Genomic DNA, 24,693 nt, shown 5'->3' on the forward strand with positions numbered 1-24,693 from the left:
TATCGCTTATGAGCGATTCAAAAAAGAAAGAAAGTTTGCATTCAAAAATAGTACTGAATATCGATATTTTTGTTTATTTATGAGAATATTTTAAACAAAATGCCGACATTTAATAACGGAGTGCGAATTACAACAATATATCGATAATTATATTTTTGATATTTCTTTTAAAGTTATCGAGTACTAAATATCGATATTTTGGCTTTTTTATAATAAAAATTATCGAATAATAAATATCGATATCAATATTTTTGCTTACTTATTATTATTATCCTAAATTTATTAAGGGCGTACGAATTACAACAAACTATCGATATTATATATTTGATATTTTTGAAAGTTATCGAGTACTAAATATCGATATTTTAGTTATTTTATGAGAATTTCGAAATAATATGTTAACATTTTATTTCCAAAAAAATGTTAATCGATTTATTTAGATATTTTCGATATATAAATATATGCATTTCTAACTCAGCTAGCTCATTTCTTATATTAATATAATATAATATTAAAAATGAGAAAAAAACTAAAGCAGGCTAAAAAGAGCTAACGGTTCCCAAATTGCAATAATATATCAATATTTAAAGCTTCGATAATTTTGAAAATTATCGATTACTAAATACTGATATCGATATTTTTGCTTATTTATGAGAATATTAGAAGTAAAATGCTGACATTTAATAACGGCGTACGAATTACAACAAATTATCGATATGTTTCAAAGTTATCGATATTTATATATTCGATATTTTTGAAAGTTATCGAGTACTAAGTATCGATATTTTAGTTTTTGTTACCCTGACACCATGAAACAATATGCTAATATTAATATCTAAAAAAAATTAATCGATTTATTTAAACATTAATTATCGCTACAAAGCTATGAAATATTGCCATTTTTAAATTAGTAAATTAAATATGTTTTATGAAATATTTATGCTTAGAAATATTTATGTTATAAGCAAGAATTTATATATTTTTTATAATTTTCAATAAAAACTGAACTTTTCTGCAATTTACAGCATTTTCCATTTCCTTATTGGCTATCCTTGGGACAACGGGGAAAAAAATTCGAAAAATATTATTTTACAATTAAGAAGTCAATAACTAAAATATTTAATCAAATTTATAATAATATTATTCTTAAATATTAACTCAAACTTGAATAGAAAAAAATATTTCAAAGCTATACAAGCTAATATTTCTAAAATTCCACTGAGTTTTTATTAAAATCGCACAACAGTGAGTAAAGCATGAGTAATGTCTGCGAGAACAGCATCAGCTGTTGAAAATTAGCAAAATTTTAAAGTCTAGCTTGACTAGCTGGCTATTTTAGCACATGTTTTTTGCGATTTTATGGCGTTTATTTTGATGTACTTTACTTGTGCGGTGCCATTGGCTGATAAACCAAGGACGACTGCTATTTAAACGCTGCTGTGAGCGGTTGCAGTTTGCTGATTTTTGCTACTGTTGTTGTTGTTGTTGACTACAAGCAATTACTCGCTTGTTTCTAGTACGCTTGCCGGCTGCTGCAGCTGCACCCCTCTGCTGATATTTAATGCAATTTTATTTATTTTATTTTAATTTTATGTATTTTTTGCTGCAACATGGCAACATGTGACGCGAGTTGACTTATCACCAAGCGTATCGCAGCATTGTAGTCGAAACTTTTGCTTAGTTTCGCTTATTTTTAACTTATTTTCGGTTTTCTGCGCAAGGCGTTGCCCAAGTGCTGGGCAAACCTGTACGAGCTGCACAATTGCCCGCCACTTGTGCCCAGAAAAGGGCTGAAATTGCAGGAAATGCGAGCGCTCATGCAAGGCAAGCAATGAAGCGCGCCGGTTTGGGTGTATTGTCATTTGGAATGCGAAAATAAATAAATATGAAAGTGAAGTCACAGCAAGCGAATGCAAAAGGCATCAGTGATGTTAGGAAATTTGATTTAATAATATGCGCTGCATCACAGCAGGCGGAAGCGCGGGCGTAACCACTCTAGCGATTGCATTGCGATAGGTTTCCCAGTGCACAGACAAACATATTCATGTTGTATTTATGTACTCTGCGCATGCAATTGCATAGTTATGAGCGAAAAGTGGGTTTCAATTAATAAATTTATGCAGAAAGATTGCGTATTTTATTATGCGCATGTGCAGTTATTTTTATTTTTCTTCTGTAATTTTTTTTTAAATTTTTCTTTGATTTTTTTTTTTAATTTTTGAAAATTTTTATTATAATTTATTTTTATAATTTTTTGCATTTTTTCAATGTTTCTTTGAAATTTTTCTTTGTAATTTTTTTCAATTTGTTATTCACATTTTTAAAATTTATTTTTAATTTTTAACTTAAAATTTTTTAAAATAATATTTTTTCGTATTTGTTATTTTTTATGCAATTTTCCTTCTTCATTTTGTCACGCATCGCACTTGCTGGCTGTTGGCTGCTGCCATTGCATTTGCATTCGCCACTAGTCAGCCGCGCCGCACCATTGTTATATGACGCGCAGCTGTGATTTTTCATTTGACTTCTTGTACACATCACGTTTCTGTCATAAACACACTTCACACACACACACACACACATGCATATATACATGGTAACTGTTGCTTATTCTCTGCACTGAATGGGCGCATTGTGGTTTGGCTCACTGCCTAATTTACGCACACAAACCCACGAAATATACACATAATGTACCATAATACATATTTACATGCATAAATAATACTCGGAGTTATGCGCTTTTCCATGCATGTTGCATGCTGCTTATGTATGCGCGTTGGCATTTGCATAAGTAGTTATGTAACCCATAGCATAAGTTTTACAAGACACAGCTGTTAATTTTTTCAGTTTTTCAAATCACAAATTTTGTTTGGCTTCGCTTGCTACGTGAAGTTCGTCGCTTAAGTCTTTTGTTGCTCTTTCTATGGCAAATCCATTTAATGCGTTTTTATGCTTAAATAACTTTATAGGCATCGATAACATTCAGTTTTAAGCTGTGAACTAAGAGATTTAGTTACACTGACTAAAGGAAAATGTGTTAATATATATATATTTTTGCAAATATATACATACATATATAACTTTAGTATATGGTGATGTTGCGCTGGTTGGAGTTGGCAAAATTCTTTTAGTTGGGGGTGTGGTGTTTATTTGTAGAAATATGCATATATGTCACAAATTCCCCGATCATGGCTACACAAACACAATACGTGTCGCTAAAATCCAATTGTTTGTCTTCAGGACCACAAATTCAGTTGCTCTTTTTTACTCAGAATACAAAAAAAGTTGTTCCTTAGTTACTGCCAAATTATATTATAAGTAACTGCGGAACTCAAAAATATCATAATTCCGAAATTTTAATTTTCGAAATCAACAATTTCGGGATTAAATAAAAATTCAAAAATTTTGTTTATCAGTTGACATCAGATGTGTGACACAGTTAAATAAAAAATTCTGCCAAATATATTACAATCCCGAATTTATAATTTTAGAATTCCGAAATTTCGGGATTGTGAAAAATTTTCAAAAATTAAGTTCAACAGGTACCATCATATATGTGGCACATTTTAATGAAAAGTCTGCAGAACCTGAAAATATTACAATTCTGAATTTACTAATAAATTGGCTACAGATGGATTCCGAATACTAGATGGTGGTAATCGTGCAGATGTAATTCACTCATGAATTGTTCCAACCTTCAAAATTTAAGTTTATCAGTTGTAATCATATATGTATGTGGTACATTTTAATAAAAAATTGTGCAAAACTCGAACATATTACAATCCCGAATTTATTATTTTTGAATCCCGAATTTTCGGGATTGAGAAAAATTAAAAAAAAAATCCGTTCAACAGTTTGCCATCATATATGTATGTGGCACATTTTATTACAAAATTCTGCAAAACTCGAAAATATTACAATCCCGAATTTATAATTTTTGAATACCGAAATTTCGAGACTAAGAAAAATTTTCAAAAATTAAGTTCATCAGTTGCCATCGATAAAAGGCGATCGCCTTCAAAAACTTAAACTCAAATTTTTGACATTTAGTATTTCGAGAAGAACATTACACAAATTAATAGCTGTGCTGTCAGGCGCAAACAATTGGCTTGCTTTACTAGGCAGCAAGTTATAAAAATATATATTTCGCTTGATAATTTAATGACAAACAAAGCAACGACAACAGCAACACTCAGGTACATATTAAACGACCAGTCGACCTTGTTCACATCAACAGCAACAGACAAAATCGACAACTGCACAAGATTTACTTTACTTAAACGTAGATAAATGAAGACAAAAAGAAAATAAACAATGCTGAACGCAAAAAAATAAAATAAAATAGTAAAGTTGAATAAATATAAAGTATTATAGTAATAGGAGACATAAGAAATAAAAGAATGAAATATGAAAAGGCAAGTGTAAGATTTAAGAAGTCAATGGTCAAATAGAGAGGCAAGTTTTGAGCAGTGTGTTCAAAAAATTGTGAAAAATGCAGAATAAAATTTTATTTCATTAACATTTTTTTTTATTTTAAAAATTATAAATTGGTTAAAAATGTTGAAAATAATAAATAAAAAAAATATACATACATAGATATTAAAAAAAATATTTCCATAAAAAAGAAATAATAAAAAAAGATTTAAAAATGGTCAAAAAAATAAAAAATTATTATTAAAAATAAAAAAATACATAAAAGTAAAAAAATCACAAAAATGTGTAGAACAATAATAATAAAATATTTAAAATAAAATAAAATAGTAAAGTTGAATAAATATAAAGTATTATGGTATATTTTATTTCATTAAAATTTTTTTTATTTTAAAAATTATAAATTGGTTAAAAATGTTCAAAATAATAAAGAAAAAAAATATACATACATAGATATTAAAAAAAAAATATTTCCATAAAAAAGAAATAATAAAAAAAGATTTAAAAAGGGTAAAAAAAATAATAATAATTATTAAAAATAAAAAAATACATAAAAGTAAAAAAATCAAAACAAAGTGTAGAACAATAATAACAAAATATTTGGGTTGTGATAAAACTAATTTTTTTTTAAATGTTTTATAAATTAGTCAACAAATTTTGGGTTCATAAAATCATTTGTTATATTTGTTTTTGAGAATTAAGCAACACAACAACTTATGAATTATGTTATGTTATGTTATGTTGTTACTCATATCAATGCATTCATATGTACATCCAGGTCTCAAAAATACTGGGTGTGCTGCCAAGCAAAATTAGCAACTTGGAAGCACTTTACTCACGGTGCCACTGACCACTAATTAGCAACTCATATATGGCGCTTGTTTCAACATTTCAGCTAATTTACAATCTAGTCTTTGCACAATTTGGCATTTGCACACACATACATATAAACAAATGCGCCGTTTAGCCGCTCAAATAATGCGCATATCGAGCCCTGCCCACCTAGTAGCTAGAGCAAACGGATATTGCCGCAATGCGCTGAGTAACTAATGAATATATTTAACGAACACATTTCTGGTTTTGCAGCAAATTAAATTAAGAAATATTATAAATTGAATTTAGAGGAACTCACATCAAAAAAATTGATTGACAGAGCACGGACTTGGCTTAGAAGATCTCATTTGCTCGCCACACAACAATTAGAAGTAATCAAAGCTCGTTGTTTATGGAAAAAAATCTTTTGTAGCGCAATTAATTATAATTGTGGCGTGTTTTTGTTGTTATTGTGTTATTATTATTTTTTTTTTTTTTCAAAAATGTAGCAGCAACTAAGCTACAAACGTGCAGTTCATAAATGTATGTTTATTATACAACCGCTGGAACTCAGCGCATTTTTTCGAAAGGTAAATTAAACGGAATTAAAACCCGGCCACCTTAATGCTGACGCAATTTCCAGCGCACAGTCATATTTGCAGTCAATAACAATGCAGAAAAAAATCCCGAAAATAACAAAATATCCGCAAAACACTGCTAGTCAGACCTGTAAAGTAAGAAATTTTAACGCTGTAACGGTTTAAAAAGCCATTACCGTTAAGGAATGCCATACAATTTTGACAAAAAAGTCAATTGAGTGCTTTAGCGAAAGCATTTGTTGGTGGAAAAATTAAGATAAGCCATAAAAATATGCATTTTTAGCAACTCCTTTAATGGCGGCAATCAAGCTCAGCCAAAAATCAAATCAAATTAATAAAGAAAAGTCACATATTGTGCAACAATAAAATATTTATGAACCTTCAAGTATGTGATAAGCACTTATGTAACACATTTGCTTTAATTTTTGTACTTTATATTTGTACTTTTCCGAAATTGACTTGTTATCGCATGTGTAAACTTTTGGTGGTGTTTGAGTGTGCGCGCCAGCCTTTTATTCCTTTCAAACATTAAGTGCTGTCAATAAGCAGCGTTAATTGTGGATAAACCTCTCCAAATGCAGTGAAGATTTCATAACATTTGGCACTCACTTTTTGTCACTATGCAAACCGTAAGAAGTGAGCCAGGAAGTGGTGGCTTCACTGAGCGCTATTGAATTTAGTATTAGTCATTTGCGAATAGTGGATAGACTACTATCATTAATTATCGGAGTTGCTCAAAAATTGATGATCAAAATTTTTGAAATGTTCTTAAATTTTTACTAAATAAAATTAGACTTAATTAGACTACTTTAATTAAATATTCGAGTTGCTGAAGAATTGATGAGTAAAATTTTTGAAATGTTCTTATATTTATTTTATGTAGTAAAATTATATTTTTGTGTATTATGGTCTTAACGTAGTCATACCTTTAATTTCATTCACCTCGGTCTTTGAACCCACTCTCCTACTACTTAAATATTAACAAACAAATATAATGCAACGTTGCCTACATTTAGGCGCATTTTAATAAAGTAAAATGACAAGCTGCATAAATATTTAAAATGTTTTGAAAAGTTAGATTCACTAATTAATTAATGTTTATTAAATGCAACTTTGTCTATTTAAAAATATATTATTATATTCCCTTTAATTAATCTTTATGCTCCACCGTTGTTACCCCAAAAGTAGGCAATGCAAATGGTAAAAATACTTCAAAGATTTAACTTGTTTGCTTATTTTGCATTACGATACTATTATGTTGCACAATAATTGCGAAGTTTATTATAAAATAGCATTATAAAACACAAGTAATTTATTATCTGAAATATTTTGATATTTTTTTTTTTAAGTAAATGCTGGTCTTCAAAATTACAGACTGATTTTTCAAAATCGAGTAAGACCTACTATAGACTGGTGCAGAAGCCATTGAAAATGATGAAAGAAAGAAAAAAAATAAAAAATGTGGATTGTAACCCATCGGAAACGAAAGATAAAAGAAGCTGATATCTGCAATCATAAGACTTACTCATATTTTAATAAAATTTGAAATTTTGACTTCAGAATTTTTGTTTGAAAATTAGGATTTTTTCGATGTTAGTTTAATATAAGGAGAAAAAATAAATATTTTAAATAAAAAGAATACAGGGTTATTTACACAAAATTTCGTGAAATAGAAAAATATTGAACAAGATTAAAAGAAAATAACCCAAAAGTTGGGTTATAGCATTTTGCACATACATTTTGAGGTTATGTGAAAAAAAATCTGCTAATAAAAGTTATAGATCTTTCTATAACCTACAATATTGCCATAAATTTTTTTTATAGGAACCGAATGGATGAAATCGAGATAATCTGTTTTAACCCTTAAACATTCAATTCACGCCCTTGCTTTTTCCGACCTCAGACCGCCAATAAATTATTCTTCCCTTAATGTTTGCCATTGTAGCTTTTGTTTCCGATGGGTTTCATCCTACTATACTTTTTTTGGGTTTCAGAAATTATCTACTCTGATCTACTAAAGACTACTACTAAGACATAAAGTTAAACCAGAAAAATTGTGATATATTATTTATAAAGGTCTGAAAAATAGAGAGGATTTTCTCAAAATGTGCTGCAAGTAGATTGGAGTGAACAACATTGAAGCTCTTTGTACTGTCAGCAATAAGTTTTAAATTTCAGCAGATTTTCTGACGTCATATTGGCTAACATTGCAAACAATTCTTATCTCTCAGTTATTTTTCCATACGAAATTGGCTGTTAATTTATATTTATATTTCATTTATTTTTTTATATGCTTTTTATAGATTTTTTTAAGACCATATTTTGAAAATCAATAATATTGCTCATAATTTATGTCGATTTATTATTTTTAAAGGCCTAAAATCTATTATTCATATTGCCATTCAATGTACTGAGTTTTCATACTGCAAACCCGCAATAGTTTCTCAACCACAACGCTTTTGAATAATCCAACCAAATCTGTCTTAGCTGTAGTCTGCTTGACGCAAATCGAAATAAATTTACATAATTTATTGGCAAAACTGTGAGAGGCTGTGGTGGGCCAACCTCGCAGCTGTGCCAGCTGAGCATACAACACCTTAGCAAGTGTGTGAGTAGGTATGTGTGCTGAGGAGTACAGCTGTGTGCTGTCGATCATGCGGATTTGCTCTAATTGTTCTTTGGCTTGTCGGTATGTCGCGTTCTCACCTACCTATCCACCTAAACTGTATTACCTTGTCTGCTGTATTGTCTTTTGGCAAGTCGGTATTAGTTTTGCCGTGTTTTCTTACTCTTATTTGCTATTTACTATTATTTCTGCCAGCTATTTGCCGCTCTAAAAACTTTTATGGAATTCTTTTGGCTAACCGGAAATTAAGTTGAAGGTTGTACAGTCACAAATTGACCGAATGCATACAGATATATACAGATACAAGCGTGTGTACATACGTAAACACTTAACTCATTAAGCGAAAATTGTAGTCAAAAAAGTAGTATTATGTATGTGCGAGTGTATATGTGTTTCGAATAAAAAATAAGCTAATCAAAAATTTTAGTCTCAATTTTGTTTTGTTTGTTGCCTCAAGTGTTCACACTGCCATTTACACTCGCACAATGCAATTGCAGTGATTTATCAAATTGTTTCAGAAACGGTTAAAAAGAACTGAAAATGAATAATTTGTTGCCACTTTAATTAATTTAACGATCTGCATTCAGTTTTGTTTGGCATTAAAACGCCTGTGGCGTTAATATCGCATATAATTTTTCAATTATATATTTCGGTGTTATTCGTAGCAGTTTTGCTGCGCTAAATATGCCAGAGGCATTTATTAAGGCTTGAAAGCAACATTTGTTACTTAATGTTTGAAAACAATATTCAAATATTTTCGAAATCACCAAATAGCATTAAATACCAATATAAAATACACAGAAAAACAGACGTTGATACAGTGGCTTTCAAACTGCGACAACCTCTGTTTACTTCGATTTTAGCCATTCAGTGGAACTTCTTCACCTTCAAGCACATTATTATGTATGTATGTAAATGAAATAGTCACTAGTTTGTAGAGCACAATGAGCGAAAATAAAGACTTTCAACAAAGCCATCATTAAATGGTTTAAAGCTCCCAATAACGCTTTGCCTTTCACTCTATGCATTTAAAATTTTTATTAGGCCCATAAAAGTGTTTTGTTTGCAATTTAAAGTTGTCGCATGTTAATAGCCAAAAACCGCATAAACTGATTTTCGTTTTAATTAAGACCACAAAGTGAACTGTGCTGGCGCGTTGCACGAAGGCGATGTATTTCGCTGCTCTTTTGTCGCATAAAATGCAAATTATTTGGTTCGTGAAATCAGTTAAATGAATACTATCGTAGTTTACAACCTACAATTACCGTTATATTATAGAAACAGCATTTTTGGGAGTTAAATGACTTCAACTCGAACGGATCAAGGCTCATGTATTGAAATCCAGACGTTTGTTTTTTTTTTCTGAGGTCGCTCGCTTAATTTTTTGTCAGTTTGTATTGTTTAATGACCTTTGATGAACCAAATATTTACCATTTTAGTCGACCGCTTTTTGTAACTTTTTCGCTAGAGACATCATTCTATCAGTGTAAAACTTTTCTGGTTTTCTCGGCGAAAAACTGTGACAAGATTTTTTCACAAGCTTCTGTTGAAACCAACTTTCGCTCCATTAAGGAAGTTCTGCATTGACCGAAACAAATGGTCGTCCGATGACCTTTCGGGGCTAATGATGCACCAAGTCATCAAAGATGTGTGTGGTCTAGCGTTGTCCTGTTGGAAGACGAAGCCAGTTGATAAGTACTGGACGTTTTTTTCGTTGCTTGCTTCAATCTCATCAGTTGTTGACAGTAAAATGTAGAATCAATCGTTCAACCAGGCTGGAGCAGCTCATAGTGGATGATTCTTTTCCAATCCCACGAAACATTCAGCATAACCTTTCGGGGTGTCAATCCTGTGTTTGCGACCATTTTTTGAACATCAACACGTTTGGACCATGATATTTTTGGCACATTACTGTCGTATTTAATCCACTTGTCGTCTCCTGTTACCATTGGCTTCAGAAATGGTTCGATTTCATTTCGTTTCAGTAAAGAATGCCAGATGTTAATTCGGTCCATTAAATTTTGCACAGACAATTCATGTGGTACCCAAAATCGTGCTTCGTTTTGTAACCAGCCTTTTTCAAAACCGTTTGATGATGAGTGTTAAGTTCCTTGACGATGTCATGGCTGCTTATAAGACGGTCCTGGTCAATGTTTTCCATAATTTCATCGACTTTTTCAACGATATGTCGACCAGTGCGAAGTGAATCTTTCACATCGAAATTTCCAGAACGGAAGCGAGCGAACCATTGTTCTGCTACACGAGCTGTTACAGCATCATCTCCGTAAACTTCACAAATTTCATTGGTGGCTTGCGTGGCATTCTTTCCTTTTTCATACAAAAATTTCAAAATATAGCGAATTTTGTCATATTTTCACTCAGTTTTGAAAGGCTGTAACTTTTTTTCAACTTCCCCGAATTTAATTTTTTTTTGTTAAATTAAGTTTCAAATCTCACCTTTCTAACACCATATGGTATGACACAATGTGATTGGTAGCACCATAGTTATACGACTGCAACGACATCTATTGATAAAATACGAAAAGACTTTTTCGACTACTCATATTATTAAGTAATGAATTAGAAACTGAGATTTTTGCGCTAAACAATTTTTATTTGAAATATTTTTTCTTCTACTCCGGTCATCGAAGCCAAGTGATGAACTTTGAGCCCACGCTCAGTACTAAGTGTGACTAATTTAGTGTCTTATAGCGCTTGTAATACAACAGTTGAGTTCATAAGCATAAACCTCAACTCTGGCTTCTTAAAAAGATTCTAAGCAGACTCAAAAAGCGGTGACGCATAAAAGTACATAAGTTGAAAGTAAAACTGTATACATAAAGCAAATATATAAGAAAAATTTAAACACATTTTGTTGTACCAAAAAGGGAAGTGAAACTGAACAATAATATTATAAATATGTATTAGAATAAATGCAATAAAATATCACATAAAGAAATTTCGCTCATATACATAAATACGTATTTTACGAGGAATAACCAGTTTCTGCTTTTACGTCGTCAATTTCGCTTTCTTTTTAATATTCAAAAATTATCTAATTTATTTGACAATCAAAACGTTCGAGCAAAAAGGAAAAGAAATCTCGCCAGCTGTTGCCTAGGCATGCCTTTCACGGGCGTATGCTGTGGCGATTCGATGAAACCAGTTAGAAAGAAGGCCTTAAGCGTTTAGATGTTTAATGCTTTAAGGCTTTTATAGAATGCTGCGAGAGGTATCTATTTTTAATAAATGTTTCTGCGCTGCCAACTCATTGTTTTCGTTTTCGTTTTCATTTTCAATTTCATGTTCTGTTGTTCTGCTTGGCATTTACTCCTCCAACTCTAAAGAATAGCGTGTAGATTTTGGCCAATTACATAAAAGAACATATTAAATACAAAAGCATGACTAAAAGTTATGTAAATTTAAGCAAGCTTTGTCTGACTTTGCCTTGCGGTGAGACTAGACATTTTCAGAGATGAATTGTGCAAACAAAAAGCAACAAAAAAAACATACATTGAAAAGCAATGCCGTCGCCAGCACTGCGAGATTTAGCCGCACAGCGGTTCTTTCGATGTAAAAAATGCTTAAATAAAAATAGAATATTATATATATGGTATACTAGCATGTATAAGCGACTAATAGAGATTTGTATAAAAAAATAAGTCAAATTTTAGAATAATTCTTAAAATACAGATTTTGCTTGATTTTTTTGATTAGTTATTGTTCGGCTTATGCCTCAGAATTTTTCTTCTACTTCTGTATAAATCAAATTAATCGACATTTAATTAACCAATACACATGCAAACACTTATATGCCAAGCTGTAGCGCCTGACCTTGGCGCGGCAGAGCTATTCGTTTGTTGTGACTGTTTGTTATTGTTTTTGCTTAATTTGTTTTTTTAAGCTTCAAGTTTTGTCAAATAAAACACAAAAATTAATTACCCACCAAGTGCGGTGTTGAGTGCTGGTGTGGCGTTGCTTCAGTTTCAGTTGGCCAGTGGCATCTTCGAAGCAAAGCGTCGCAGCACAAGCACATACATACATACATACATAAGTGCTGAAAAATATGCATGGCTTGCATTTCAATTATGCGTGCTATTTGCCTTCACACACACATACAGACATACGCATACGCATGCAAAGTAATGGTGCTTTGTACGTGTTAACCTTTTGTGGATTTAGTACTTTCCGCTTCAGCCTTATGCTAATGTGCAGCGCTTACGAAGAGACGCTTGCTTGACGGTGGGTGAGTAACGGCTTTGGTGGGGGTGTTCACACACTGTTAGAATTGCCGCTCTGTCGATTTTTGAAGCATACATTATTTACGTGATAGCAATATTGAAATATTGTTGGCTTAAGGGTATTTTCAAGTCTATTTGTGTATTTGAAATAAATAAGATTTTGTTGAATAAAGAGTTAGGGGGCATAAATTAGTAATTTATTGATAATAAATGAAAATATTGTAGTAAATAAAATATACCTATTATTTTTACGCTTTGTTACTCATAAACAAATAAAAAATAGCATGATAGGGTTGCCACGTATTCATATTTTTGCAAAAATATTTTCTCAAAAATTTATGAAAAATACTTAAAACGTATAAGTCAGTATTAACTATAAGTAAAATTAAGTCAAATTAACTATTTAATTTCGGTGGCAACGCTACAGGAAAAAAATCTTTTTTAATACTTATGCTCGTTTTTTTCTTTGTTTTTTTATTATTGTGAAAGAAGATTTTTGGGAAAATAAAATTAAAAATATGTAGCAACCCTATTTTGAAACTTATGCTCCTTAAATACAAAAAAAATCTTTTCAATACTCATGCTTTTTGTTTTTTTTTTTATTATTTTGAAAGAAAATTTTTGAGAAAAAATAAAAGTATGTGGCAACCCTATTTTTGAAAGTTATGCCTTTAAGTAAAAAAACTTTTTGAAATACTTACGACCTCTTCGGGGTTGTTTTTGCTCTTTTGAAAGAAGATTTTTATGACGAAAAATAAAACTACTTGGCAGCTCTACAAATTTTAAAAATAATGCTCTTTAAATACAAACAAAAAATCATTTTAATACGCATGCCCTAGTTGGTTTTTTTTATTATTTTGAAAGAAACGTTTTGAGAAAAAATAAAAGTATGTGGCAACCCTATGTTTGAAAGTATATTTTACAGTATAGTTCTTTTTTAATACTTATGATCGTTTTTGGATTGTTTTCTATTATTTTGAAAGAACATTTTTGAGAAAATAAGAATATGTGGCAACCCTATTTTTTGAAATTTATGCTCATTAAATAGAAAAAAAAGGAATTTTTAATATCCATGACCTTCTCGTTTTTTTATTATTTTGAATGAAAATTTTTGAGAAAAGAATATGTGGCAACTATATTATTAAAAGTATATGTTACAGTACATTTCTGACTTTAAATTTGATTATGCTTTAATATTAAGTAGTTTAATAAGTTAAATAAAAAATTTTATATTAATATTCTAACTGCAAGGAAAATAATCCGTTGGCAACTCTTATAAACAATTAATATGAATTTTTCTTATATTTGCAAAAGATATGCTTTGAATTTAATTTGAATTATTTATTACTATTATTTTTTGTTCGAATTTCTGAAAATTTTAGTAATTATACTACGCGGCTAATCTGTTCAAGAGAATTAGTGAAATTAACTGGCAACTCTAGTATAAAGAATTTTATGAAAATTTACTAACGCAGTTTATTCCATATATTTCGAAGCATTTTCTACATTCATTAAAAACTTTTAAAATTAAAAAAAAAACTACAAAAATATTTTTTAATTCGAAACATTGAAGTCTTGTCATTTAATAAAAAAACATTATTTTAATTAATTATCTCCAATATATAATGTACCGTATGCTACCGCTAACGCCACCACTGTTTCATCGCCCGCTTTATTTTCAATTCGTCGCCACATTCATTTTCGTGCCAATTTCCAATTACTTAACATTTTGTCCAATGACAAAAAACACAAAAAAAAAGAGTAAGCAAATAGACACTTGTATGCCGTGACAAATAGCCAAGAAGTTGCTCGTATTTATTTCAAAACTTCTTTCTTAACCATTTTTTGTCTTTCATTTTATTTTTATTTTTCATTCTATTTTATTTTTATATGCTTTTTGCTTATTTTTATAATCTTGTGGTTTGGTTCATTTGTTAATTTGCTTTGCCACCGTCTGCTTAATTGCAAGCTAACGGATTTTGTTGGGCAGATTTGAAACGACGACTTGTCGCCTGTCACCTTCGCGCTCACCTGTCGCCAGTCGCCTGTCATTCTTTGACAATTCGCAATTTAGCCGCAAATGATGTGTGAAATGGTGTTAGCGATCTAGTAACTGAGCCGCTGCTGTTCTGCATATTAAACAAAATATTCGTTCAAAAATTATTATACATATATAATATACATACATATATGTATGGTATATATGTATATACATATATACACACGTTTGAATAAGCTTGTATTTATACGTATAATTCTTTGCTCAAATATTGGCCGATGTTAAAAAACTTGTTTCGCATAAAATGTGGGTGAGTTTTGTTTGTAAAATTTGTAATAAAGTGCTGGCATGCTTTGAGCATAAAGAGCAGGGGTTTTTGGGCTCATTAAGCAATTTTTCGATTACTTAAGAAATAAATACTTGAGACAGAATTTATTATTTATTATGCTTTGTGGCACGCCAGATTAGATAATTTGTGTGAATTTCTATTTATTTATTATTGTTGCTAAGGTTATAGAATAGAATCTCATATTTTCTTCTTACAATTTTAAACTAATAATATTAAACGTTTAAAAAATATCAAATCTTGATCAAAATTGAAGTTGCAGCCATCAAGTTAGCAGTAGATTTGCTGCTTACTCCTTTAGAGAAGTGACCATTCACTCAGATAGCAGAGCAGTGATACTAGCCTTGAACTACAGTGCGATCAGGGTTGGTCGAAGAGTGCCTAACCTCGCTATCAATAGCATCGAGTGCCTTTGTGATAAGACTGGTATGGCTGCCGGGCCATAGCGGTATCGCTGATAAGTGCAAAGCTGATGAGCTAGCAAGGAAAGGCACCCAAGAACCACTACCGGTTGAATGGGAGTGGGTCGGTGCTACCGCATTCTCTTGTGTTCTACTACTAGATAGCTGGCATTCGCGGAAGCTTGGTCACCATCGGTACTTGCACTGTCCCAAAAACCTTTGGTGTAAGATTGGTCGTAGGAGATCTAGTGATCTCTTTGTCTTCAGTAATACTAGCCTGTCCCTAGTTGTGGGGCTTTTAACAGGATATTGTCCTACTGCCGTCCATGCTGTAAGGTTGGGAATCTTATTAGACGTCATTTGCAGAAGCTGTTTGGAAAGTTGAGGTGGAAACAACTCAACACTTCCTTCTTGACTGTCACGCGTTTGGGTGGTCAAGACTTAAACACTTGGGAGCGCATACCTTCAGATATCCCACCGAACTGGCGGGAGTTGAAATTAAGCGCCTTTGCAAATTTGTATTAGCTACTAAGCAGTTTGCCAATCAGTAAGTCAGAACACAGAAGTTCTTATTTTCTATGGCTTGACAAAGGACTACTACATATGAATATCAATTCACGTGCGATCTTCGATCAGCCATCTAACCTAACCAAACCTTAGTTACTAGGTATTATACAAATAGGAAAACTTCGCCTTAAAAATTGTGGTTTTTTAGACTTATATTCTCTTAAAAATATATTAGAATATTTCCCACAAAACGACATTTCCGTTTCTTGGCTTGCTGTAAAGCTAATATAGTACATATTTACCTCTGTTTCAGTTCAAAAATCTTCTTAAGGGGAAGACTGAAATTCAAATCGATTTTAAATTTTTAAAGCCGCATCGCCAGTATAAAGACTTTTAAGAAGGAAAACTTAAAAAATGAGAGCAATAATCTGAACAACCCTCAAAAAAATTATCTAAATAAACATGAATTTACAAATTAACACAGAAATTAATATTTTGTATCAAATATTTAAATGAAAAAAAAAATCATAACTGAATGCTTATTTAAACAAATATTTCTCTTAATAATTCTTTTATGCATTCATGTTAGATAAACAACGCTTAATATAAAATTAAAATAAATAAATCAAAAATATTTATATCTCTAACATAAAACTTGTTAAGGTCACTGTGACTCAAAAGAATTATGCATAAATTAATAAAATTCTTGCAGCCAATAAAGTAGTTTTTATATTATTTTCTCGTGTTGCGGTATGTCGATGAGTTCAATTTGCTGCTTAAAGCATATGATTTCAATACAGTGCCCATAAATTGTAGCGATTATATGAAGAGACCTCAAAAACTTGAAGAAGTACTTACAACTTTTCAGAGTGGAAGTCGCACGACGGCGAAGTGCCCAAAAGCGCCGGTAAGACATTTTCAAGTACTTAGACTGCCGGCTGCCAAGTGTGTCTTTGGCTAATTTGAATGGCGTTAAGTGTGGCTTGCAGTCAAACGCACATTCCCAAACGCCGCGACGACGACGTTCGCTGGCGCTGACCCGCAAAACCCGCAAAAGGTATGTTTGTTTGTTTGCTTGTGTGTATGGAGTGTGCGAACAGCGTATGCGTCGGTCGGCAACTGGGTCAATGTCAGACAGAAAATTATTTACAAAATTATTTATAATTTGTAGCAGAAATATATGCGAAAGCACAAGAGGCAAGCGAAAACAATAAAATATTTGAAAACCCAATAAAAGTGACGAAAATGTAAAACAAATAAATTACATACAAAATTTTGTTGGTTGGTAGGTGTGTGTGTGGAGCTGTGTGCGTTGTATGGGAAGCGCAGCGTAAGCGCTTAGCACGAAAATTTTTATTTAATGAATACATCACATGTATAGCAGGCCATTATATTCAATATATATGTATGTATAATGTGTGTGTACAAGTAGGTGCTGCTCTGCCACTCGCGACACCGATTTTTATTATTTTCCTTATCTTCACGCGCATTGTTTGTGCGTTGACCTTTATCTATGGCAAAGTGACTGATAAATTTTACGCCAACAACAACACATGCGACCTTTGTGCCGAGCACGCATGGTAAGCACAGCCCACAAATGTGAGACAAAGGTGTTTATATGCTCGCGTGTGTGTGTGCGCTGGGCCGCTGTCACGCTTGCACTGCTTTTCTGCGCGCCATTTGACCTTTTGCTTTATTTTCAGGGTGGCGTTTATGTCGCGCTTGAATGCGTTAATTTCGAAATTGCGGCTCACGTGTGAAAAAAGCGCGCAAATCCGTGGCAAATAACAGAATTAAAGATTACAGTAGAGATAAAAGTAAATACGACACACACACACATGCATTATGTGCGCGGCAAAAGATTAATTTGTCCATTGTGTTTATGTAAGCGTTTTGAACACCTACTGCGACCTTCGCCGGCGTGTTATTCAGGTGATTAAGTGCGTGTACGCGATTTTGAAATAAATATGCCAACTTTTTCGAAATGATAAATGATTTAACAAATTGTAACACAATATTTCATGTCTTTATGCAATTTTTTGTTACTTTTAATTTATTTTTTATTTTTGAATTTTGCTATTTATATTTTTTTATCTTTTCTAAAAATTTTTTTTTCTATCTCATTTAAAATTTTTCATTGTTTTGTTAACATGCGCATTATCAAATGTTATTGTTGCTTTATTTGAAAGTATTTGTTTGCAACATGGTCTTAAAAGGCCTAACAAATTACCTAAATGTTAATATTTTAAACCGAAATGGTTGTCCTCACACAGTAACTTTTCCATTCTCACGCTTTTCATTTTTTCGCTGTAATTATTATTTTAATTTATTTTATTATTTTTTGTTTCTTTGCAGCTACCGCCACGGTTGATACGAGTGGCCTTTGTGGCATGCCTTCTTTTAGTGCTACTCTCACAGACAGCCGACAGCGCGCAAAGTAAGTAATATTTGGTAACCCTTTTGAAGGTTAGCTCTTATTGACTTTTTTTTTTTGACTGCTAATGATAATAATTTAGACAAAAAAAATTAATACTATAATAATAATAGAAATAATATATATAAATAAATGACGCTAATTGCTTGTCCAAGCATACTCTGAATTAAATAATCTCTTATACTTGTACAAAAAGAGAATTAGGTCAAATGGTCTACGGATGATTAGAAATAAATTGAGCCTTGCACAGCGTTCTAAGGTCTATTGTGCGAAATGTAGAAAGAGTAAATAGAAATGGAGATCTAACCTATCTTATCTAATCTTATAGGAAAAAATAGTTGCTATCGAACGGCTTGGAGAGTACCTTTCTGATTCTGACGGAGCTCTTGGCATTGCTCAACGTCAGTTTACACAGCCTTATTAGTTTTGCTGAGGTACCAAACAGCTTTGAAATCGACGAAGAGGTTGTGTGGGTCAATTTTCTTCTCACGAATCACTTCCAACATTTGACGTATGGTGAATATCTGGTCAGTTGTTGATTTTCCTGATTTAAAGCCACACTGCTAAGGTCTAATCAGTTTGTTGACGGTGGGCTTTAATCTTTCACACAGCACGTTCGATAGAACCTTATATGCGATTTTGAGGAGGCTTGTCCCACGGTAGTTGGAGCAGATTGTGGGGTCACCTTTTTTGTGGAGCACACTTAAGTTCCAATCGTTGGGCATGCTTTCGTCCGACCATATTTCACAAAGAAGCTAATGCATGATCTTTATCAGTTCTTCGCCGCCGTATTTGAAAAGCTTGGCAGCCGATCCATCGGCCCGCGCCGTTTTGTGGTTCTTCAGGCGGGTAATTGCGATTCGAACTTCTTCATGGTCGGGAATTGGGTTCGCCATCTCCTGGTGTTATGTTTTCATTGCCATTCAGCAATTAGATAACCTCTGGCGGTTCTACTGGAGTATGCTCCGGGTCTTGAAAGCATCTGTTAGTCGCCGCATTTGTTCGTAGAACTTTCGAGCATTACCCCTGTCGGCCTGCTGGTCAAGCTCTTCGTACTCACGCATTTCGGCCTTTCTCGTTTTTTGTCTGCAAATGCGTCTCGCTTCCCTCTTCAACTCTCGGTATCTATCCCATCCTGCAAGTGTTGCGGTCGATTGTAACGTAGGCCGTCTATTTTCTCTCCACTGCGAAACGGCACTCCTCATCAGCTGTTCTTTTGCCTTTTCCGAAAACCAATGGTTTCGGTTGCAGCTGTATGTAAGAAGCGTGAAATGCCGTCCCACAGTTGCCTTATACTGAGTTGCTGACGAGTGCTCTCAGAGAGCAGGAGTAAAAAATCGTTGGACTGTCTGTTGTGATTGCAGCTTCTCGACATCGAACCTTCCTTGTGTTTGTTGTCGTGTGTTTTTTGCTGTACAGATGCTGAATTTACAGACCGCTGTACCGAAGATGAAGATAGCTCCTGAGTTTCACATTGATATGGATTGTGGCTAGACGTTCATCTACCGGGATGAATGCCAGGACTCGGCGACGGAGTCTCTCTCCCACCATGAATAACACACCGATTTTGAACCCCTTTATATGACCACTGCAGTAAATGCCAAATATACCTACTCGACTCAGTCCGTCTTCATCGCACTTTTTGGGCGACTTTTGCTCTTACGAGGACATCAACTAGCTTGGCAGCGGCACCTTTCCAATTAAGAGATCGGACAATGCAGGTGCATGCCCTTAAATCGTAATCTTTAATAAGTTTGCGGTAGTCGTCATCAAACTTAGTGAATAGAAAAGTGGTGAATAGCAGATGGCTACGCTTAGATACTGATTTTTTGTTATACCAAACTGTTTGATTTCTTATATTGTTTAGCTCTTACAACTGTCATTTTAACAAAATCATATACCTCAATGTATTGATAAATTAAAAGCGTTGCTCAAAATTAACGACAACGTCATAAAGCAAAACTTAAACCACGCAAACCATATTTTCCCTTGAAAGTTCAAAGACATCATCTTCAGCTATAATTAAGAACCAATAGAGAGTGGAATCGTTCAGTTAAAACAAATAGAAAAATAGTAAAAACGTTTAAATTGCAAACGCTTCGTGCAGCAAGCGACCGAGATTCACTGACAACTGCTGTTTCGGAAACCGAAGGCAATTAAATATTTGACTCCACAATGCGATTTATGCGATGGATCCCGTAGTCATACAAACATACAGACAGAAGTGATGCTGCTGCAGCTGCATTTTGCTGCAGCTTTAATCAAAGCATTTGCAGATGTTGCTTATTGTTGTTGTTTTGCTTATTTATGTAAAATAAACAAACTAACGAAATCGTGCCTGAGATTTAATATTCATTAAATGCGGTGAGTAACCAAAAGCTATTTAGTCGCTGCTGAAGTTAGAAGTTTAGTTCAGTGGCTCTTTAACGGTTGCATTAATATACATACATATATCTATGTGTATGTATGTTGGCAGCTGCAAAATATTTCTCATGCTGCTTCTGCCATATCATCTCGGCGCATTCGCAATCGGTTTGCAGCAAGAAAACGTGACGCTCATAATTTGTATTTGTTTTAATTTAAATATAAAATTTATGATTGGCGATAATAGCGCTAAATGCAGGATTTAGAGAACTGCGAACGCAATTTATGATCTTAAGTACACACACACATATACCACAGTTATTTGCTTGAAAACATTTTGCTACCAGATTTTGTCACTATGCCAACTGATCTGCGCTGATCCGATTAACCACATGCATGTAGCTATATATACACATATGATATAGTTTATATAGGTATACATACATATGTGTATATGTATGTGTTAACAATTGATTGCCTTTCAATCGCGTAAATTACAATTTCGTCAGCGCACACACTCTAATGTGGTGCTCAGTGTCAGTAAATGACAATCTCAAGTTGATTAATGAGTTGGAGGCGTTCCACGCTTGCGCGCTTGCTCCAGCCGCACACGCAAATTTTTCAAACGACTTGCGAGTTTATTCATTGGTAATTCTACAAAAAAATAAGAAATTACTTTGATCTTTAATTTGATTGAGCGATTTGTGACAAACGGTAGTAAATTTGAATTTGGATTTGGCTTTGGCTTCTGTTAATGAGCTCTGAAAGTAAGTTGACAAGAGCTAAGCTCGAGGAGCTCACTAAGCCGTTGAGTTTGGAAACTGCATTTGCTGTAGCTTCACACGCCTTCATGCTGCGTTAAGAATGAGAAAGGGATGATAGTGAGAGAGCCTTCCAAAAGGAACTATGACTTGGAATGCCCAACCTAAAATGATTTTGGCAGGTAACACAGTACAAAGTAGGGAATAGAATGAGCAAATAGTCGATAGAGTACTATTATTTTTGTGACCTTACGATGGAGACGAAAAGCTCCAGATTTTCTGGTGTCAAGAAGGTGCCAAACCTTTAGATTGTTTTACACAGAGCGGAACTCATTGCCTATCTTTCCTCGAGCTCGCCTTAGGAACTCTTTAATACACTTCGGTTAGGCATCTCTATTATCTTTGAAATATAACTTCTTGTATCAAAAGGAGAGCGGCTTATCTGGGTATGAATTCCCGAATTCAGAGTCAGTGGCCTCAACTTTAAGAGCATTACGTCCAATTTATGGTCGTCATAATCGTCCTGACAGATCAACAATTGAGCGTTTAGTGGAAAAATTTGAATCCACAGGCACAGTACAAAATGTTCCCGTGTCAGTGAGACAAAGAAGTGCCCGTAGTATCTAGAATATTGCTGCCGCTAACGCATCAACTGAGGAAAACCCAAATCAGTCTCTCACACGTCGTTCTCAAGCGTTGGGCATCTTTGCGACGTCGTTGTGGCAAATTTTGTGAAAATATCTTGGCCTTTGTGGGCCACACTTCTTCCGTGATGATCACGACCGCCATGTTACTGTGAATGGAAATCACCACCGCTCAATGACAACCGAATATTTTTGGCCCGAATTGGATGATATGGACTTGGACAATATTTGGTTCCAAGACAAAAATCGGACGCCGTTAATAAAATCATTTATAAATTAAATTTATTTATTTGTAGATAAAATTGCAGTCTCTATTATTTGAAAACCATCGAAAATATCAGCGTCTAGACTTCTGCAAGCGTGCCCGTGGTGGTCATGCAAAAGAAATCGAATTCCATATCGTTTTTGTTTTATTTTAAAAAACTTTTGTATCGCTCTTATTGCAAAACCCGTTATAAATTAAGATGCGCTAAGTTCATGGCTGAAACTCCGAGTTCAAAAATATAAAAAGTTTCATCACGAGATAAGAGGAATTCTTACATTTAAGACCATTAGTCGAACAAAAGGGCCAAAAGCCATTCCCTTATTATAATTTAATTTGTGTATAATTAGAGAAACTCAACCGATTTCTAATAATTTTGTTTTTCTAATTCTTCAGCTAAGACACGCCGACGTCTACGTCGCCCATCATCCACATCCGTTTCTTCCGCCGCGTCTGATTCACGCAGCAGTGTTGTTGTTACAAAACGTGCTACACAATCGCCCGTCGATGAGATCGAAAAACGTGCTGATCAACAATCCTCCTCATCCGTGTCATCGTCTACCACGACCACTTTGTCACGCGCACGCGGTCGTTCGAAATCGAAAACACGCGGTTCGCTTGCCGCTGCCGCCGCTGGTACCGCCTTGGTGGCGAGCGGTTCCACCTTGAAGGGTAAAAAGACCAAAGCCGATGATGGTGGCATGAAGATCGTTTGCTACTACACGAATTGGTCGCAGTATCGCGTGAAGATCGGCAAGTTCGTGCCCGAAGATATACCAGCAGATTTGTGTACACACATCATTTTCGCCTTTGGTTGGTTGAAGAAGGGTAAATTGAGCTCGTACGAGTCGAATGATGAGACAAAGGATACCGTGCCCGGCCTCTATGATCGTATGATGACGCTAAAGAAAGTTAATCCAAAATTGAAGGTAAGTTGTGAACTTTAATCAAATTCGTTTAGAGACAGGTTATTAATTACTTGAAACACTTTAGATCTTGCTTGCTCTGGGCGGTTGGTCTTTCGGCACACAAAAGTTCAAGGAGATGTCCGCTACACGTTACACACGTCAGACTTTCATCTACTCAGCTATACCTTTCTTGCGTAAACGTGGTTTCGATGGTTTGGATATGGATTGGGAGTACCCGAAGGGTTCAGATGATAAGAAAAACTTTGTGTTGTTGTTGAAGGAATTGCGTGAAGCCTTCGAAGCCGAGGCACAAGAATTGAAGAAACAACGTTTACTGCTCTCTGCAGCCGTACCAGTCGGTCCCGATAATGTGCGCGGTGGTTATGATGTGCCAGCGGTAGCTAGCTACTTGGACTTTATAAATTTGATGGCTTACGATTTCCACGGCAAATGGGAGCGTGAAACAGGACACAATGCACCGTTATATGCGCCATCAACTGACTCGGAATGGCGTAAACAATTGTCGGTGGACAATGCGGCTACCATGTGGGTCAAAATGGGTGCGCCGAAGGAGAAGCTTGTGATCGGTGAGTCGAATGAAGTCTTTTAGCACCAAGCTCAATTATAAAAGAAGATTTTTTGCTATAATAGGTATGCCAACATATGGACGCTCATTTACTTTGGCAAATACTGAAAAACATGGACCGAATGCGCCGGCAACCGGTGGTGGTCGCGAAGGTGTGTACACCAAGGAGAGTGGTTTTCTTGCCTACTATGAAATCTGCGAGATGCTTTTGAATGGCGCCGTCTACGTTTGGGATGAAGAGATGAAAGTGCCCTACATGGTTGATGGTGATCAGGTATGTACTACTGCGGTTCAAGAAATGTGGGTTCAAACGAAGAGAAAATTTTGTTTTAATAGTGGGTCGGTTTTGATGACGAACGCGCTATCCGCAACAAAATGCATTGGATCAAATCGAACGGTTTCGGTGGCGCTATGGTGTGGACCATTGATATGGATGATTTCAAGGGTGAGGTATGTGGAGGAAATGTCAAATACCCATTGATCGGCGCAATGCGTGAAGAACTGCTGGGTATTTCTCGCGGCAAAGAGGCGAAGGATGTTAACTGGACCGCCGTAGCGGCAACGTTCGAGGACTTAGAAGAAGAAGTAAGTACATACTGCAAAAAATTAATTAAACAACATAAAAATTACCCTCCTATTATTTTTTTTAGGAGGAGAAACCCGCGCCGATTAAGATTGATGTAGAGGAATTGCTCAGCAAAGTGCGCAAACCGTCGAAGAAACATCGCATCAAGTCGGGTCTGGTTGCTAAAGAACAAAACAGTGAGTTTA

The 24,693-nt window shown here is 34.2% G+C and overlaps 1 protein-coding gene across 1 annotated transcript in view; it reads left to right on the forward strand.

Annotated features, from left to right (window-relative positions):
- LOC126762542 (probable chitinase 10) overlaps positions 1 to 24,693 on the forward strand; it is a 53,693-nt gene that overhangs the window by 26,517 nt on the left and 2,483 nt on the right. The window contains exons 3-8 of the mRNA XM_050479372.1: positions 18,319 to 18,400; positions 22,825 to 23,357; positions 23,422 to 23,923; positions 23,988 to 24,196; positions 24,259 to 24,507; positions 24,573 to 24,684. Coding sequence (XP_050335329.1) covers positions 18,319 to 18,400; positions 22,825 to 23,357; positions 23,422 to 23,923; positions 23,988 to 24,196; positions 24,259 to 24,507; positions 24,573 to 24,684 — 1,687 coding nt within the window. The remainder of the gene's footprint in view (positions 1 to 18,318; positions 18,401 to 22,824; positions 23,358 to 23,421; positions 23,924 to 23,987; positions 24,197 to 24,258; positions 24,508 to 24,572; positions 24,685 to 24,693) is intronic.

The sequence above is a fragment of the Bactrocera neohumeralis genome, chromosome 6, assembly GCF_024586455.1.
Source record: "Bactrocera neohumeralis isolate Rockhampton chromosome 6, APGP_CSIRO_Bneo_wtdbg2-racon-allhic-juicebox.fasta_v2, whole genome shotgun sequence".
Classification (NCBI taxonomy): domain Eukaryota; kingdom Metazoa; phylum Arthropoda; class Insecta; order Diptera; family Tephritidae; genus Bactrocera; species Bactrocera neohumeralis.